This window comes from Eptesicus fuscus, chromosome 22 (genome assembly GCF_027574615.1).
Source record: "Eptesicus fuscus isolate TK198812 chromosome 22, DD_ASM_mEF_20220401, whole genome shotgun sequence".
NCBI classification, from domain to species: Eukaryota; Metazoa; Chordata; class Mammalia; order Chiroptera; family Vespertilionidae; genus Eptesicus; species Eptesicus fuscus.
Window position 1 is genome coordinate 13195023 of NC_072494.1, and position 19259 is coordinate 13214281.

Here is a 19259-nt window from a genome sequence, read left to right on the forward strand (position 1 = left end):
GCTCCTCTGTGTTTCCGCCCCACAGCCCAGATTCCCCCAGCATGAGCCTGGCTTCCCAGGGTTTCGCCCGGAAATGGGGTTCAGTGCAGTCGGAACTGGGGTTCAGCGCAATCTGGAGCTTTTATCTCCTTCCTGCTAGAGAACGCCGGCCGTCAGCCGCCCCTTCCTCTCCGGCTCCGTCCTCCCCGCACGCACGCGTGCTCGTGTCTCCGCCCGTGTCTCCATACCTCAGGCTTTTACGGCTCCTCTGATTATCCTTGTGGTTTTCTCTTTCCTTCTAGTTGTGGGCATTTCAGTCAGCCAGCTTTCCTGTGATTCTGGATGATGTCCGTTTTGACTTTTAGTTGTATTTTTGAAATTGTTGTGCCAGGCTCTAGGTTAGGTGTTTAACCTATGCCGCCATCTTGGTTTCTCCCTCAAATCCTACTTTTCAGCTCCCTAATTTTTTCTGTTAAAGAATTTTTAATTTGGGGGACTCTGTTGATAGGCTTGGGGGGTCAGTGAACACCTACAAAATTTGCATGTAAAATTGTATTGGTGTGCATATACGTATTTTTCCCCTGGGGAGAGGGCCCACAGCTCTCATCAGCTTCAAAAAGGAGAAATGTTGAAAACTATTGCTTCCAATGCATCTCCACCCATTCAGTTTTCAAGTTAGAATACACTGCTCCTTGGGTCACTCACAGAAACAAGCCCCAAAAACCATCGCAGAAACTTAAGTGAAGCTTACTTCAAGAGCAGCCACGGGAGCAGGGGAGCTTGCTTAGATTTCACTTCTTAGTAAGACCACGCTTCAAATTAGCTATAATCCCAAAAACCTCTTTTAAAAAGAAGGGAAAAAAAGAAAAGACTACCACTGTCACATTCTAAACACACTTGCTAGTATTTATTTGATGCAACTAAAGAAGGAATGCTGTATATTCCATGATTTAATATAAAAAGCTGGAAATTATTTCATTCTTTAGAGAATGAAATGAAGTCAGTAAAAACCCCAGGATGTCTGATTTCATAAAGGGCCCTCCCTCCTCAAGAATCAAGAGGCCTTCCAAGTCATAAAGATGTTTATATGACATCCTCTTTTTCCACAAGAATGCTACCACACCAGGCTCAAACTAGGTGGGGCCCAATGAACCATTCTGAAGGCATAAATGAATGTAAGCTAGAAATTCTACAGTCAAGGAAATTTTCAGCAACACAGACTTCTGGGTCAAAGCATAGACTTTTGGAGTCACACTGACTAGTGTACCATTTAACAGATAAGACATTATTCAATCTCAATAATCCTCAATTTCCTAGTCCATAAAATGGGGTTAATAATACCTAGAGCTATCAGAGTTGTTGTGAGAAGTAAAATGCGATGAAACTAGAACATGGTAAACACTTCATAAATAGTAGCTATTCATGTGATAGCATTTGTATCACTTGTGCAAGCAAGTTAGGTAGTATTTTGGCCTCCTAATAATACAAGCCACTATTTTTCCTTGCTTTTCTTCTGTCTTTGCAACATAATCTAGTTGAAATTCATTTGAAAATAAAGCACTGAGCTGTCAACCAATGATAACGGGATCACAAGATCATCACCTTCACATGACAACTCCATCCAAGAACCAAAGTCCTACACCACACAAAATTGCTACTGGCCAGTAGGAACAATCCAACAAAATTTTATTTCCTTAGGCAACTAGATGATACTCAATGTACTGTCTTCAGCACTATAAAGATACAATTTTAATAAAATTCTCCTCTTTGTTTTTTATCCTCACCTGAGGGTATGTTTTTATTGATGAGAGAGAGAGAGAGAGAGAGAGAGAGAGAGAGAGAGAGAGAGATCAATCAGCTGCTTCCGGCACACGCCCTGACCGGGGATTGAACCTGAAACCTTTTTTTTTTTTTGGCGTGTGGTATGATGCTCCAACCAACCTAGCCACCCGGGCAGGACAACATCCTCTCATTTTTTACATAAGACCAAATCTGGCCCCATTAGAAAAGCTTTCAGCTAGCTAATGGGAGTGGCTTGAAATAAGACTTTTATTCAACTAAAGTTAGCCAGCTGAGGAAATTGCAAAACTAATATAAACACTCCCAGAAACAGGAAAAAGCTCTAAATAGTCAGGATTTGTTTTTGTACAGTGCTTGTACAGGAAACTGTATATAATGAAACTAGATATGGATGGAATATGACAGAGACAATCATTATATGTACCATAAGAAGAAACCATGCTAAGTGGTAAGCAAAATATTATTTGACCCCTTGTGACATTCAAGAAATTAATTAAAGGATAATTAGTCCCTCAGAGGCAGCCTATAAAAAATATGACAATGAATTCTTATAACTGCAAATAATTAAGATGTACTTTTCAATTTTGTAGATTAAAACACAATGACTACATGTCCATAAGAACAGTTCAAATAAAGAAAAATGACAAAGCCAAGTTTTGCTAAGGGTGTGGAAGAACTGGAATTCTCATACATTGCTGATGGCAGCATAAAGCAAAACAACCTAGCAGTTTCTTATAATGCTAAACATACATTTACCATACGACCCAACAATTCCACTCCTAAGTATTTACCCCAGAGAAATGAAAACATGTCCACACAAACAATTGTAGTTGAATGTTCAGTGAAGCTTTATTCATACTAGTCCAAAACTGAAAACAGTCAAATGTCTACCAAGGGGTGAACATATAAACGGTGGCATAGCCATGCAATAAAAAGGACCAAACTACCAATATCGACAACAACACGGATGAATCTCAAAAACACACTGAGCGCCCTAGCTGGTTTGGCTCAGTGGATCGAGTGTCAGCCTATGGACTGAAGGGTCCCAGGTTCAATTCCGGTCAAGGGCACATACCCAGGTTGCAGGCTCGATCCCCAGTGTGGGACGTGCAGGAGGCAGCCAATCAATGATTCTCTCTCATCACTGATGTTTCTATTTCTCTCTCCCTCTCCCTTCCTCTCTGAAATCAATAAAAATATATTTAAAAAAAAAACACACACACACACACTGCCCTAACCGGTTTGGCTCAGTGGATAGAGCGTCAGCCTGCGGACTCAAGGGTCCCAGGTTCGATTCCAGTCAAGGGCATGTACCTTGGTTGTGGGCACATCTCCAGTGTGGGGTGTGCAGGAGGCAGCTGATTGATGTTTCTAACTCTCTCTCCCTCTCCCTTCCTCTCTGTAAAAAAAATCAATAAAATATATTTTAAAAAAAAACACACACACACACACACTGAGCAAAAGAAGTGAGACAGAAAATAGTCTGATTGATATGGAAAACAGTAGGGAGGTTCCTCAAAAAATTTAACAGAGAACCAACTGCCTTATGATCCAGCAATTCCACTTCTCAGTATACAGTATATATATATCCAAAGAAACCCAAAACACTAATTTGAAAGAATATGTTCACCACAGCATTATTTACAATAGCCAAGATAAGGAAGCAACCCAAGTGCCTCAATAGACGAGTGGATAAAAAAGTTGTGGTACATATATACAATGGAATATTACTCAGCCATTAAAAAAAAAGGAAATCTTACCATTTGCGACAGCATGTATAGACCTAGACAGTATTATGTGAAATGAAGTAAGTTAGACAGAAAAAGACAAATACCACATGACTTTATATGTAGAATCTAAAGAACAAAATAAATGAACAAACAAAACTAAAATAGATTCATAAATACAGTAAACAGACAATGGTTGTCCCTCGGTGAAAAAAGTGAAGGGATTAAGAAGTATAAACTGGTAGTTACAAAATAATCACAAAGATGTAAAGGACAGCATAGAGAATATAGTCAATATTATAATAACGAGTATGATGCCAGGTGGGTAGTGGAAATATAGTGGGAACACTTCTATCCACTATGCTGTACACCTGAAACTAATAAAAAATAACACTGAGTGTAATTGAAAAATGAAATTTAAATTTAAAAAAACTTTTGGAATTTTGTTTCAGAACAACATTTTGAACCTTACATTTTAGAACAGCTAATTTACTGATAGGACAAGAGAAATACAACTAGAGAAAGTAACTGGCCAAAGGGTTCTAAAATATTTCAACTTTTTCTAATAAATAGCAAATCTCATCAACAATTTAAAAAGCACAAATTTGCCAAAACCGGTTTGGCTCAGTGGATAGAGCGTCGGCCTGCGGACTGAAGGGTCCCAGGTTTAATTCTGGTCAAGGGCATGTACCTTGGTTGCGGGCACATCCCCAGTAGGCGGTGTGCAGGAGGCAGCTGATTGACGTTTCTCTCTCATCGATGTTTCTAACTCTCTATCCCTCTCCCTTCCTCTCTGTAAAAAATAAATAACATATATTTAAAAACAAAACACACAAAAAAACAACTAAGCCTCGTCTTTCATGAGCTCCATGTTTGCTTTAAAAAAAAAAAAAGACATGGGGAAACTTTAAATACATATTGCTAAGTGAAAGAAGCCAGTCTGTATGATTCCAATTATGTAACACTACAGAAAACACAAAGATCAGTGTGTTGCCAGGGGCTTGAAGGGAAGGAAGGATGAATACGTGAAGCACAGGGGGTTTGGGGCACAGTGAAACCACTCTGTGTGATACTGTTATGGTACATATGCGTTTGTCAAAACCTACAGAACTTTACAACACAAAGAACAAACCTTAATGTATACAAATTTAAAACAAAAATCAGTTAGTAGGTGGGGGAATCCCAGACTGTAATAAGAGAATCTAACTATTTCAAACCACCTCACTGAAGGTGGTGGGAAGAGAAGGCACAAGGCCTAAGTACCTGGAAATTGATGAATTCCGTAAGGCTAAAGGCAAAAGGGCTGCACATAAGTGCTGTACTCGTCGATGAAGTTATTTCCCACGGGGTAAAGATTCTGATATTGCTGTACATGTATACTGGAATTGGACAATTAGGTGGATGTGGGAAGCCAAGTTTCTCACTGTTAGTGTGGAAATGTACAGATCTACAAGGGGAGGGGATCAAAATGATCCATATGTTAATGGAGTAAAGCCAGACATCAGTAAGAACCCTTATTTAACTTAATACAGATACAGATGGTTACACATCTAATCTAATAATAGACAAATATGCAAATTGACCGCACCTTCGCTACACCTAAGCCACGCCCACCAGCCACGCCACGCCCACCAGCCAATCAGGACGAGTATGCAAATTACCCCCAACAAATATGGCGGCTAATTTGCATATCAAGACAGCGCCAAAAGGGGGGGAGGGGAGGAGAAAGGAGGAGCGAAGTCAGGGCTGGGGGCCAACGGAAAAGCAGGCGGGCTGGAGGAGAAGGTGGGGCGGGCGACAAGGGCGGGGCGGAGGCGGGGCCAAACGGAAACTCGGGCGGGCTGGAGGAGAAGGCGGGGCGGGTGACAAGGGCGGGGCGGAGGCGGGGCCGGGGGCGAACGGAAACGCAGGCGGGCTGGAGGAGAAGGCGGGGCGGGCGACGATGGCAGGGCGGAGGCGGGGCCGGGGGCGAAGGGAAACGCAGGCGGGCTGGAGGAGAAGGCGGGGCGGGCAACAATGGCAGAGCGGAGGTGGGGCCGGGGGCGAAGGGAAACGCAGGGGGGCTGGAGGAGAAAGTGAGGCGGGGGACAAGGGAGGAACGAAGGCGGGGTAGAGTGCAGCAGGAAATCCTATTGCAGGATTTTTCCTGCAACGGGAAAGCTAGTAGAAATATATATATATACGGGGTTAATACACACATATATTTCTTTGTTAGCTGAGAGGGCCAGAAAGAAACTACACCCCAGTAGCAAAAACCACACCTAGCACCCAGGTCTTGGTTTCTAATACCATTCTCCAATAAAAAGAAACAGGACAGCCGAAACCGGTTTGGCTCAGTGGATAGAGCGTCAGCCTGCGGACTCAAGGGTCCCAGGTTCGATTCCGGTCAAGGGCATGTACCTTGGCTGCGGGCACATCCCCAGTAGGGGGTGTGCAAGAGGCAGCTGATCCATGTTTCTAACTCTCTATCCCTCTCTCTTCCTCTCTGTAAAAAATCAAAATAAAAAAATAAAAAATAAAAAGAAACAGGACACTTTGGAGAAAGGGCTGATTCTAGGACTGGGACAGGAAATACACAGATGAGCCTGGATCATTTGTAGTGCCAGAAAGTAAGCAAGTACTCAAAAACAAAAACACACACTGATGGGGATGTGGCAAAGGGCACAGGAGCCAACAGTAAGAACTACCAATGAATGGCAAAAGCTAGAAATGCAGCAACAAAATTAAGCATCAGCATCAGATTATGTATCCCAAAGTGTAAAGTAAATATCCATGAGCCCATACTGATACAAATAAATGACTGAACAAATGAATACGTGGGCAGTAGAGACATTCTTCTCCCATGTAGAAGAATCCCAAAACCATTACATAGATCCTACACTTTAAAGGAGGGGAGCAGAACTCCCCACTCCTTAAGTGTGGGCTGCACACAGTGATGCCTATCCAAAGGGTATAGTGTGAGGAGGGGGAGGGGAAAAGGAATAGAACGACAGTGGAGAACCTGACAAACACTACTTCAGCCAGATGATCACGGTTAATAAGTCATAATGATGACAGCATGTGCCCTTGATATGAACTGATGAAAACGGTACCTCTGTGATCTTCCTCAAAAAACAAACAAACAAAAACCCAAGTCCAATCATGAAAAAAATCAGACAAATCCCAATAATCAGGTATCCTATAATATACCTAACCAGTATTCCTCAAAACTGTCAAGGTCATAAAAATCATGGAAAGACTGAGAAGTGGTCCCAGCCAAGATGAGCCTGAGATGTGACAGCTACATGTAATGTTATCCCGGATGGGACCCTAGAACAGAAAGACATCAGGTAAAAGCTAAGGAAACCCTAGTAAACTAAGGGATTTAGTTAATAATAACGTATCAACATGGGTTCATTAATTTAAACAAAGCTACCATACTAATGTAGTATGTTCTTAATAGGAGAAACTATATATGATGGGAGTGGGAAAGAGATATATGGGAACTCTCTATACTATCTGTTCAATTTTTCTGTAAATCTAAAACTGTCCTAGAAAATAAAGTCTATTAATTTTAAAAATTATATTATAAGTTGTATACAAAAGTATGATTTCAACGTCCTAAGTAGTTGTGTATGGGTGGTAATATAGGTGATTTTTCATCCCATTTTCTTTGGTCTCCAAATTTTCTCCAACATATTTATATTATTCTTATAATTTAAAAAATGAATTTTATACCACTACACCCTAAGAATGGCCAAAATCCAGAACACTGACACCAAATGCTGACAAGGATATGAATTAACAGGAATTCTCATTCATTGCTGATGGGAATGCAAAATGGTACAGCCACTTGGGAAGACAGTTTGGCAGTTTCTTACAAAATTAACACACTCTTGCCACATGATCCAGCAAGTGTGCTCCTTGGTATTTACCCAAACAAGTTGAAAACATATCCACACAAAAACCTACACAGAGATGTTGATAGCAGCTTTATTCAAAGTGCTGAACCTTGGATAAATGAACTGTGGTAAGTCCAGATAATGGAATATTATTCAGCACTAGAAAGAAAGAAAATATCAAGCCACGAAAATACATGAAGGAAACTTAAATGTATATTACCAAGTTATAGAAGACAGTCTGCAAAGGTTACATACTTTATGATTTCAACGATATGACAATCTGAAAGAGGCAAAACTAGGAAGATGGTAGAAAGATCAGTGGTTACCAGGGACACTGGGAATTTTTAGGACAGTGAAACTATTCTGTGTACTATAATGGTGGATACATGTCATTATAAATTTGTGCAAACTCACAAAATGTACAACACTAAGAGCAAAGCCTAAAATAAGCTGCAGATTCTGTATGACAATGATGTGTCAATGAAGGTTCATCAACGATAACAAATGTACCCTCTGGTAGGGGATGTTTGTAATGGTGGAGTCAATGCCTGTGGGTGGGGGGGAGGGGCAGGAAGTACATGGGAAACCTTTGTACCTTCTGCTCAATTTTGCTGTGAACCTAAAACTATTCTAAAAAAAAAAAAAAGCCTATTAAATATTTTAATGTATTTTAAAATTAAGAATGAAATCTCAAAAATATATATAAAAATATATATATATATCAAAGTGGATCTACCTCTGTTGTCAAACACTAAAATTCACGATTCCTTAGTGAATAATTCAAAACAAGATAGAGTGAGCTATTTCATTTCTGCCATGAATATCAAACCAAGTTCTGAAATATTCAAATCAGAAAAATGCCATAGCTTTAAACAGTTAAATAGTATTTTATTTTCACTTAGGAATCTAGATCCACAAAATAATTTCACTAATTGCCACTTATCCCTATTTCTTTCCCTGCCCACCAATAAAAAAAAAAAAAAATCTGGCTTCTCTTCAGTTATGATTTAATATAACCATTTTCTAGCCTGAACAACTGCTAAATATAATTAAGCAGAAAACTCTGTATCATAGTTATAAGGTCTCAAAATTACCCTGAGTTTGCTTTCTCTTACTGATTTCCTAAGACCACTGTCATATAACTCAACTAGAGGCCCAGTGCATGAAATTCATGCACAGGTAGGGTCCCTAGTGGCTGCCGGCTGCCAGCCAGGGTCTTCCTTCATTCCACGCCACCCCCTGTTGGTCAGCGCACATCATAGCGAGCGATCAAACTCCCGGTTGGTTGAACTCCCAAGGGGACACTTTGCACATTAGGCTTTTATATATATAGATACCTTTGATAGACTATTCTTTACTAGGAAAAGAGAATATAAAAAGTAAAGTGTCTTGACTCAAACTATAGCCAAAAAAACACACAAACAAAAACAAACAAAAAACTCATCTTATTCTAAGCCTCATCTTTAGCAAGTGAAGGGAAACAACAAATGTCAACTGTATGTAGACCAAATTAAATGCTTTCCAGCTCTAGTTCACAAATCCTTTGGTTCTTTTAAGTGTCAAAAGCAAAATCAATACTTGTACCAATGTTTTAAACACCTACATCCAAAAGTTTAACACTGAGCAAAAGAGAGTATTCGTGACAATAAAGTATGGCCCTGACAGGGATGAGACACTTCGAACTGCGTCAATCAGCATCTAGTCTTCCCAAAGAGGAAAAAAGGAATAAGTAACCTGTCAAATAAGCTGCTTACCATTCCTTGAACTTTTTACCCTTGGCTGGGTGTTCTAACTGATAAAAAATGCTGCCTGAGGCAGAAAAATACAAATAAGGATCATCTCTCTTTCAACCTTAATACCTCCAACCAGAAGTAACAAGGGTTTATTACTTGGGAAGAAGGAGTACTCGATTCCTCAAACCTTCTAATTCCAAGGCAATCAGGTTACGAATATAATCTACACAGGAAACTCATTTCTAAATAAAGGAATCATATTTGTCATTCAGGGGGAAAGTATAATAAGCCTTAAGACTTTAAGATATTTTAAAAATAAATACGAAATTATAATCAAGCTATTCAGAAGAAAAGCTCATTGCTTATCTGATAATTATCTGTAAAGCCAATGTAACCATTGGTCACCAAGAACAAAAACTCGTTCATTTCCCTCCTGAGAGAACACAAAATTTCGGTCTTGCTATAAACCTGTGTTCCAGGTTGCTAGGACACACCTCATTTACACCTGCTGTCCTGGCATAATTAATGAGCCCATTTCATTTTCAAAAGTGTCAATAAACTATTCAGTTCTCCTGATTTTAGTACATTTTGTGTCTGGATGCACACAGTCCCTGGGCACTTGCATTTCCTAGTTTAGATAACTAAGGGCAAAGAAGTATTTATGGGGATTTGGAGGAACTGCTCTAGGTTTGTTTATCCAATGGGGAAGGGGAGAGCTGGGTGCCATCTTTGTTAAGGAACCCACCCTGGGTTTACTCCAGTATTGAAATTGTCAGTTAATCTGCTGATTCCCCACCCAACCATCAATTTCCTAAGGGGGAGGACTACATATCATTCAGCTTTCCATCCCCAGTATCTAATCCTGAGTCTGTCATGTCGTAAGCACTCATTAAAGGTTTTCCCTGGATGAATGAAAAAATATTAAGGCTAGTACATAAACACAATGAAGGTTTTCCTTCTAGGGGGCTGCAGCACATAAGGATCAAACTCACCAACTGTAAACACAAAAGTAAGTCCAGCCATTTGAAACATAAGAGAAAGAGAAAAAGATACTTGAGAAGCTGGATTGGATTGTGAAGTAAAATACATATACAAATTAAAGGCAACCAGCTCCTCACCAGCTGTTCCTAGCTCTGGGTGTTGTCCTTCGTTCTCTGCTTTATATAGTACAAGACAGCCCAAGAGACTAGATGCTCTGAAATGCTTCTAATTCTAACAGTAATTTTCCTCTTTGACCTTGGAAAAGTTATTCAACCTCTTTGGGTAAATAATTAAATAAAAACTAAATTTTTCACAGGGAGTCCTGGGTGTTAATACACATACAACTGTACTCTGATCTCAAAAACAGAATAAAACCCAAACTTATGAGCACTGCATTCAAAGCCCTTTTTTATCTAACCTCAAGTACAACTGTCTATGAACAGCAATTTCTCTCTTTCTTTCTTTCTTTTATTTATTTTAATCCTCACCCAAGGACATACTGGGAGAGAGAAAATACACTGAATTTAGAACCCAAAGACACAGGTTTAATTCTAGTTAACACTCATTAGTACAATACCCTCCTCTCTTATGAAACAGTGATAATACTAATACATTCATTCAATAAGTATATACTGAATAATACCTTGTATGTGTCACTAGACATTTGGTGCGGGGGAGAGGGGGCATATGGATGTAGTCCCTGCCCTCGAGGAGCTTATATTTTCCCTATCTCACAAGGCTGCTGTAAAGATCAAATGTAAAAACACTGCAAATTGTAACACACACTTCAAGTAACAAAGTGGTATAATGATTATTCTACCTTTTAATCACAATCTTTATTACAACAGCTTAGCAATACTCAATAAAGTATAGATGATCAGATATAATAGTCCACTACCTACTGAACTCATTTTCCTAAGAACTGGAATTCAGGAGCCTAGAAAAATCAGTGTTACACAGTCTTAGCTCATGACTCTCAATATAACCATAAAGATAAAATGAACTGACAATTTAAGCCTGCAATGTTACTCCAAGTAGAGTTGGGTGTGGGTTACATTACCCACACCTGGCAAGGAAGTATAAAATAAAGATTTTGAGGCCCCATGCAAGACCTACTGAATCATAACCCTTAATGACTGAGCCTGAGACTCTATACCTTGGACAAGCACACCCAGTCATTCTTATGCTCACTAAAGCTTGAAAATCATTGCCATAATAATTCCTTGATCAAAAGCCATAATTTTAAACCATTTTCAAAAAATACCTGGAAAATCTGAGCCAAATAGAATTCAGCTACAACTGAGAAAGCTCTTGAGAGGTACTTAGCAGTCAATGTTACATGACTCACATTTAACTTGTAAAAATACTTCTTGTGGCACTAACCTCTTTTTGTTCAATCATTTTCAAACTTTCACATAAAGGAAGAAAACAAAAGAAAGGAATGTCCGTAAGATATTTGTAAGTTATTAAAATTAACTCTCAATAGTCGAATACATGGTGACGGAAGCAGGCTAGACTTTGGGTGGTAAGCACACAATGCAATATACAGATGATCCTATATAATAAAACCCTAATATGCAAATTGACCGAACAGCAGAACAACCAGTTGCTATGGCGCACACTGACCGCCAGGGGGGCAGACGCTCAATGAAGGAGCTGCCCCCTGGTGGTCAGTGCGCTCCCACAGGGGGAGCGCTGCTCAGCCAGAAGCTGGGCTCACGGCTGGCAGGAGCCTCTCCCACCTCTGCTGCAGGCGGGTGGGTAAGGAGCAGGGGGTTCCAGACTGCGAGAGGGTGCAGGCCAGGCTGAGGAACTCCCCCTTCCAGTGCACAAATTTCGTGCACTGGGCCTCTAGTGTATTATAAAATTGTACATCTAAAACTTACATAATGTTATTACTCAGTATCACCCCGATAAATTTAATTTTTTAAAAATCTCAATAAACAAATTTATTTCAATATGTATGGCTTCTAATTTTTCTTATGGTTTAACTCAGTGGTCGGCAAACTCATTAGTCAACAGAGCCAAATATCAACAGTACAACGATTGAAATTTCTTTTGAGAGCCAAATTTTTTTAAACTTAAATTTCTTCTAACGCCAATTCTTCAAAATAGACTCGCCCAGGCCATGGTATTTTGTGGAAGAGCCACACTCAAGGGGCCAAAGGGCCGCATGTGGCTTGCGAGCCGCAGTTTGCCAACCATGGGTTTAACTTTAACAAGGAAAAGTTGATGGTATATTATCCTACAGCTATCTAGGAGGAAGGCATATACTCTTTGCCCAGCATAAATATAATTTTGAATGGTTGCAAGCCAACCTTAGGAGTCCATGCTTATTAAAGACCACGCTACCCAAATACCAGAGAGACAAAACAAACTAGCCAACAGATAAACCTAATCCCTAAAAAATATAGACAATGCATATCCATATCCACTACACACTTAAACCCTCCTAAGGGATCTCTCAAGAAATCAATCAAGAGCCCTTGGAACTCACTTGTTAAATGTTACTTCACATACTATATAATTAGTGCAAAGATATATTTATTTTGGTTCTATCTGTTGAAAGCATTCTTCAGTCATTAGCCTCCAGGTGTATACACATCAAAGGGGAGAGACTCAATATATGTTACACTGGGGAAAATTACAAGGTGGAAACCAACATTGCTAGTCAAGAAAACATTCCATCTACAGTAAAATTTAGAGCCAGAGGGCTTGTTCTTACTCCAGTACCAAGCCCTGCAACATGACTCTCTCCCAAACCAGTCAGAATCTAGTCAGTTTTGAAGGGACAAAGGACAAACTGAACCGTAGTGAATTTAGTTTAACAACTATTCCAAGATTCAGTGAGGACAGGGCTTTGGTAAAGACTTTAAAAGAAATTGATGTTCTTCCTTTTGTTCAAGCTTGTATTCCCATAAATCTCAAAGTTACTCTGTTTCACACCTCTAACAGTTAGTTGTCCATACAACTTCAATATATGAAAATTGGAATAAAATTATTGTGCACAGGAAGAAAGCATCTAAATATGGGAAAGTCTTGGTTAAAAAGCAATCTTCAAAGTCCATACATTCCTCTATGACTTCATACAATTTACATCTACATGTAGTTAATCTACCCATGCCTAACCTTCACCCCCACTGGCATTTAACCTAGAAAGCTTTCCTGAGACAAGAGCGGTTAACTGAAGGAACTTGGTGAGAGACAGAGAAAAAAGCTCGAAGGCATGTTGCCTAAAGAATGCTTTAGGGCCCTTTGCTGAGGTCACACTGAGCTGCGAGCGGCTTCAGGGGCGTCTTTAGGAATCAGCAACATGGCAGAAGACATCAAGACCAAAATCAAGAACTACCGGACTGCTCCTTTTGACAGCCGCTTCCCCAGGCAGAACCAGACCAGGAACTGCTGGCAGAACTACCTGGACTTCCACGGCTGTGAGAGACAACGACTGCTAAAGGGGGTGATGTCTGTGTGTGTGAATGGTACCGATGTGTGTACAGTCCCTGTGCCCCACATCCTGGGTTTCGGCCTGGGATGACCACCGGGCAGAAGGCACGTTTCCTGGGAAGCTCTGAACTGGGCATCCTCCATCCTTCTCCCAAGGAGGTGAAGGGGGGCCTGCGTACATTCCACCCTAGAATCCTGAATGATGGCTTAACTGATAATAAATACTTGCTGGAAAAATGTAAAAAAAAAAAAGGAATGCTTTAGGAAGATTAGTATCAACCCAACCAAGATCAAAACAAGTGGCAGACACAGATATCCCTCAAGAATCCTGTCTGAAAAAAAAAAAAAAAGAATCCTGTCTGTTTGCTTCCTGATTTCCTCCTCTCACTTGAAAACCTAAGGAAAAGTGCAGATTTTGGAAAAAGGGAAGGAAAGAAACTGTATACAGTTGACCCCTGAAGGTGGGGATTAGGGAAATGACCTCCACGCAGTCAAAAATCCACATATAACTTCTGACTTCCCAAAAAGTTCTCCCTTAACACCCTTGGGGGACTGGTTATTAAAATCTGAGGATGCTCAAGCCCCTCTATAAAATTGTGTAGATCAATGCATGAAGTTGGTTTTCCACATCTGCGAATCCCAACCGCGGAATGAAACAGTACAGGTACTTATTGCATATAAATGGACCCATGCAGTTCAAACCCATGTTGTTCAGGGTCAACAGTAGTTGAGGTTTCAGAGAATTTAACAACTAGCTCAGTTCCGTGTTGCAATGATGGCTATTTCCACTACAATAGCAGAGAAGCTTCAAAGAATTTGGAAATCAAAATACAGTTAAGAAAGTGAAAAACTAATGTCAGGAAGATGTCTAATCATCACACCCTTCCAGAGAAGGTTCTCTAAAAGCAAAGTGTTCTTTTGCCCTGCCCAATGAACGAGACAAAGTTCTCTACTCACCACCAAGAATGTGCCAAAATGCGATGTTTTTTCCTCGGAAGAGGAACAGACCTAGACTAGAACTTGGGTCTGAAGCAAGTCCTGTCCTAGGGGACCATCTGAGGTCTCCTTACGGTACATCTAGTTTATATCTGGACTCTGCTACAAAAACCACAATAAAGGCAAGAGGCCAGCAACTATGTTAGTATGCATATATATGAATGAAATGGTGGGTCTTGTTAGCTGCAGCCTTCTACAAAATTATTTTAGTTCCTTTAACTTCAATAATGAGTAAATGATTTAGAACTTTAAGATTTTATAATTTTAAATAAACATTTTAGTGTTAAATTTAAAAACAAACAGCTGGATCCAAAGTTACCGTACAAAGGGAAAGGGAAATACTAATTCCAAAAGCTTCTATTGGAAGGAAACATCAGCCACAGACTTTGAGTTATTTAGGAAGAAAAGAATCAGGTGCCCCAGTTCAAAGCAAAAGGTCACTACTGCATTCTCTATCTGAATGCCCTTACTCTCAAAAAAGTTAAGGATATATTGCCAGGGAATACTAGAAACTGGTATGTAGGACATTAACAGAGAAAAAAGCACCTACCTACAGGAAGGTCAGAGGGAAGTTATAGTAATAGCTCCAACCACCTGCTTTGGTGAGCTCCTCTTTCTTGAGATGGGAAGTAGGAGGAAACAGAATGAGTGGATACCAGAGTAAAAACATCCAAGATAAGGGCAGGGGGCATAAGGGGAATAAGAAAGGATGGGCTCTCTCTATGCCACACCTTCTCCTAGTCTCGGAAACCCTGAGCAAACCTGCTGTTTTACTAGAGGAAAGCCTCAAGGTTGTGGCAATTATAATTACATCTATAAAACACGAGGACAACTTCATGAGAGCAGATCCAAGCACCGAGGGAGAAGGCAGAAGGGTGAAGAAGAGAATGTACAAGACAGATTCCGTAAGAAGAAAAAAAGAATACAGCATCGAAGACTGCTGAGGAGAATGGAGAGAATGAGAGCAAACACCACCCACCAGTCAGCCAGCAACCGCTATATAAATTCTAAGACAACGTACAAAAAACACACCAATGTAGCTCCCGGATCAGAGCCGTGGAGGAGGTCTGCACAGAAATCGGAGAGGAGGCAGCATCCTGCCGGGGCATTGAGGATGCAATGGGCAAGTAAGGATGGGATGTGGGGGGTGGGGGCGGGGGGACTGCAGCGGGGAAGAGGGTGGGTTGCAGCAGCAGAAGGGGCCTAAGAAGAGCAGGGAGCAGGGTGGGAAAGCAACCTGGGGGCGAAGAGGATCAGGATCGAGTCAAGCGTGGGATCACAGGAAGACGGAGTAGGAGAGCGAAGGGGAACGGCCTGCCCTGGAAAATCGGGGAGGCCAAAGACCCAAAAGGGGGTTATAACCGTGGACTAAAACAGAAGTAGGAGGAGGGTGCAGGAGTGAGCACGGGGGACAGAGGAGGGGTGCACTCAGAGGGAGGCGGCGGTGATGGAGACACCAGACTCAATGTCAGGGTGTAAATCCAGAGACGACCGTGAAGAGAAACTACAGTGTCCAAGACCCCACCACCACCACCACCACCACCACCAAAAACCAAACCAAACCAAACCAAACCAAACGCATGCAAGGGTCAGGAAAGGAGGTCTCCTAGGAGAAGGAAGACGAAAAGGAAGGGAGGAAGGGGACACACAGAAGGACAGGAAACTAGGTAGCGGTGCTTAACCCTAAGGAGAGGGTGGACCTAAGGAAAGAAAAAGGAGTCGAGTGTGGAGGGACGAGGACTCCGGAGGAAAAGTAAGGAGAAGACAGAGGTCCTTCCTGCTTGGGCCAGAGGGCAGCAGGGACGGCACCCCGGGGCTGACGGGAGTGTGGAGAGCAACAAACTGGGATGCCACAGATGAGAGAACTTGGGGAGGACACCCAGTGGCGGGGTCAGAGGAGGAGCTGCCGTCGGTGAGCAGCCCAAGAGGTTCGTTAAGAGCAAAGCGAGGGGCGGCGAGGAGCAGCGAGCTCCATGCCCCAGGGGAAGGCAGAGGGGGAGACGAGAAGCCAAAGGAATGGGGGCGGGGGTAACGGCGGGGAGGGCGCAGGGACTTCGACTGAAGGGAGCGAGGTGGGGGGGGGGGAGGGTCGCAAAAAGCAGGGGTGTGGTTAAGAGCCAACCCCCAGGAGGTGCGAGGCCTGGGGCGGGCGGGGGTCCCGGGGGCGGTTCAGGGTCGGGGGGAGGTTCGGCCTGAGGGTGACAGGGGTCGAGGGGAGATGCGCGGACTAGCGGAGGGTACGGGGCGGGGTGGGGCGGCGGGCAGCCCGGATACTCACACCTCCAGAATGCGGTCCCCCTTGCGCACCCCGGCGCGATCGGCCGCCCCCCCGGGCAGCACGGCGCTCACATGCTGCAGCGGCGCGTACAGCTCCCCGTTGATGCTCCGCAGCTGCCCGCCCTCGCTCACTTGGCCCCGCACGTTGAAGCCGTAGCCGGACTCGGACTTGACGATGCGCACGACCCGCGGGCCGCTGCCTCCGCCGTTCCCGGCGCAGTGGAGCCCTGAACCCCCGCCGCCGCCGCCGCCGCCGCCACCTCCGTTCCTGTGAGCGGCTGCGGGGTGAATCCCTTCCCCGTCCTCGTCCGCCATCTTGCGAGCAAGCGAGCCGTATCCCCGCCCCCCTACGCCTCGACTCCCTCCCGCGCGCGCTCGCTCCGCTCCGCGGCCGCGCGACCCCCGCGCGCTCGCTGCCGACCGCGGGACCCCAGTGGGCCCAGAGCTGCAGGCTGGGGTGAGGGAAGGCTCGAGGCGAGGGAAGAAGGACGTTGTGCACGGTGGAGCCTCCTGGGAGATGTAGTTTATGGGCCGTGGGGGCTGAGAGGGCGCTGGGCCCTGCGGGAGTTGAGGTTATCTGACGCAGATCGGGAGCAATGCCTGCTGGGAGTTGTAGTTTTCCTCTTATGCTCTTAGGCGTTTAATCTGTTGGATAGTGAGTGTGTGGCAGACTGATTCAACTGTTGATGTCTTTTTTTCTTTTCTTTCTTATTTCATAGCCTCTAAACCAATAATATTTAGGGCAAATTAACGTTTGTAACTCAATACAGTCTTAAGTTATAACAACTCATTTGCACAGGTGGTCACATACATCATTTTATTCCACGGCTCCAACAACCTCTTGAGACTGGATCATGAATTAGTTTCTGTATTTCATATATTAGGAAACTGAACCTTAGAGTGCTCAAAGTCATCCAGCTATTAAGTAACAGGAACTAAGGCCCAGTTACAGTTATGCAACTTTTCCTGTATTGCAACTACATAAAAAGTAGGCCCCAGCCCAGCCTGTGTGGCTCAGTGGTTGAGCGTGGACCCATGCACCAAGAGGTGGCGAGTTGGATTCAGGTCATGGCACATACCCGGTTTGCAGGCTCCATCCCCAGCAGGGGGGCATACAGGAGGCAGCCAATTGATATTGATGTTTCTCATCCATGTTTCTCTCTCTCTCTTTTATTAATAATTAGTAAAAACATATTTTTGCCCTAACTGGTTTGGCTCAATGGATAGAGCATTGGCCTGCAGACTGAAGGGTTCCAGATTCAATTCCGGTCAAGGGCATGTACGTTGGTTGCTGGCACAGCCCTAGTGAGGGGTGTGCAGGAGGCAGCTGATCGATTTTTCTCTATTCCTCTCCCTTCTCTCTGTAAAAAATTAATAAAATATATTTTTTTTAAACATATTTTTTTAAAAGTAGGACCCCAACTATACAGAAATATATAGAGAGGAAACTATGGCCTTACTGATTTAAAACTGAATATTAGTGTGGCTAAGTAATTTCAATTGAGCAATGATTTCAAAGTTACCTTTATTTCTAATTCATTTCGTTCCCCCCAACAGTACAGTAGAATTACTTGCAAATGGCAGCATTTGATGTATTCTGGCTACCTTTCCAAACACAAACTTACAGATATCGTGCAGAATACCTAGGAAGAGCAAAAGCAAAAATCATGTAAATATCTTAAGCATTTAATATGCACGTCTGGTGTTTGATTTTACCCATTGGAAGGCTCGTAGGTTAGTCTGTTACTGTTGCGTGGATGTTGATAAAAGACACAAGATCCGCTGGGACCGGTTTGGCTCAGTGGATAGAGCGTCGGCCTTCGGACTGAGGGGTCCCAGGTTCGATTCCGGTCAGGGGCGTGTACCTTGGTTGCGGACACATCCCAGTGGCGGGTGTGCAGGAGGCAGCTCGTCGGTGTTTCTCTCTCATCGATGTTTCTAGCTCTCTGTCCCTCTCTCTTCCTCACTGTGATAAATCAATAAAATATATATTTAAAAAAAAAAAAAAGAAACAAGATCCTTGCATCAGAGACAAAGGACTCAAAACAAGAAGCAGCACGAGCTTCAGCGTGTTTGTGTCGATTCCTCTTGTCCCCCAAGTCTCACGGGCTCGGATGAAAGCTCTGCTCTTGGTGGGTTTACGCGGTGGCTGAGGAACACTGGGCATGGGGAACGCACCATTTAGTAGGAAGCAGTAAGAAGACCTGTTCCTTGTCCTGGAGGAAGACATGATTTCATCCCTCAGAGTTACTCCCTATAAACACAACCCCAGCCAAGAGGAGCCTTGCATTCTTGGCATTCCCAGGAAGATGCGTAGAAGCATTAGAAACCCACCAAGGACCTTCTCTCTCAACATTACTATGTGCCAAACACTATGCTAAGCACTTGATATCTATAATCTCACCTCCTCCTCACAAACCAATAATGTCCCCATTTTATAG

The 19259-nt window shown here is 42.8% G+C and overlaps 1 protein-coding gene and 1 pseudogene across 1 annotated transcript in view; one reads left to right on the top strand and one right to left on the bottom strand.

The window, feature by feature from the left end:
- The window catches only part of SNX27 (sorting nexin 27), a 55203-nt gene extending 38070 nt beyond the window's left edge, over positions 1–17133 (bottom strand). Inside the window, exon 1 of the mRNA XM_008147279.3 lies at positions 16820–17133. Coding sequence (XP_008145501.1) covers positions 16820–17133 — 314 coding nt within the window. The remainder of the gene's footprint in view (positions 1–16819) is intronic.
- Positions 13361–13709, top strand: LOC103291268 (cytochrome c oxidase subunit 6B1-like; annotated as a pseudogene).
- Positions 17134–19259: the final 2126 nt, after the last annotated feature.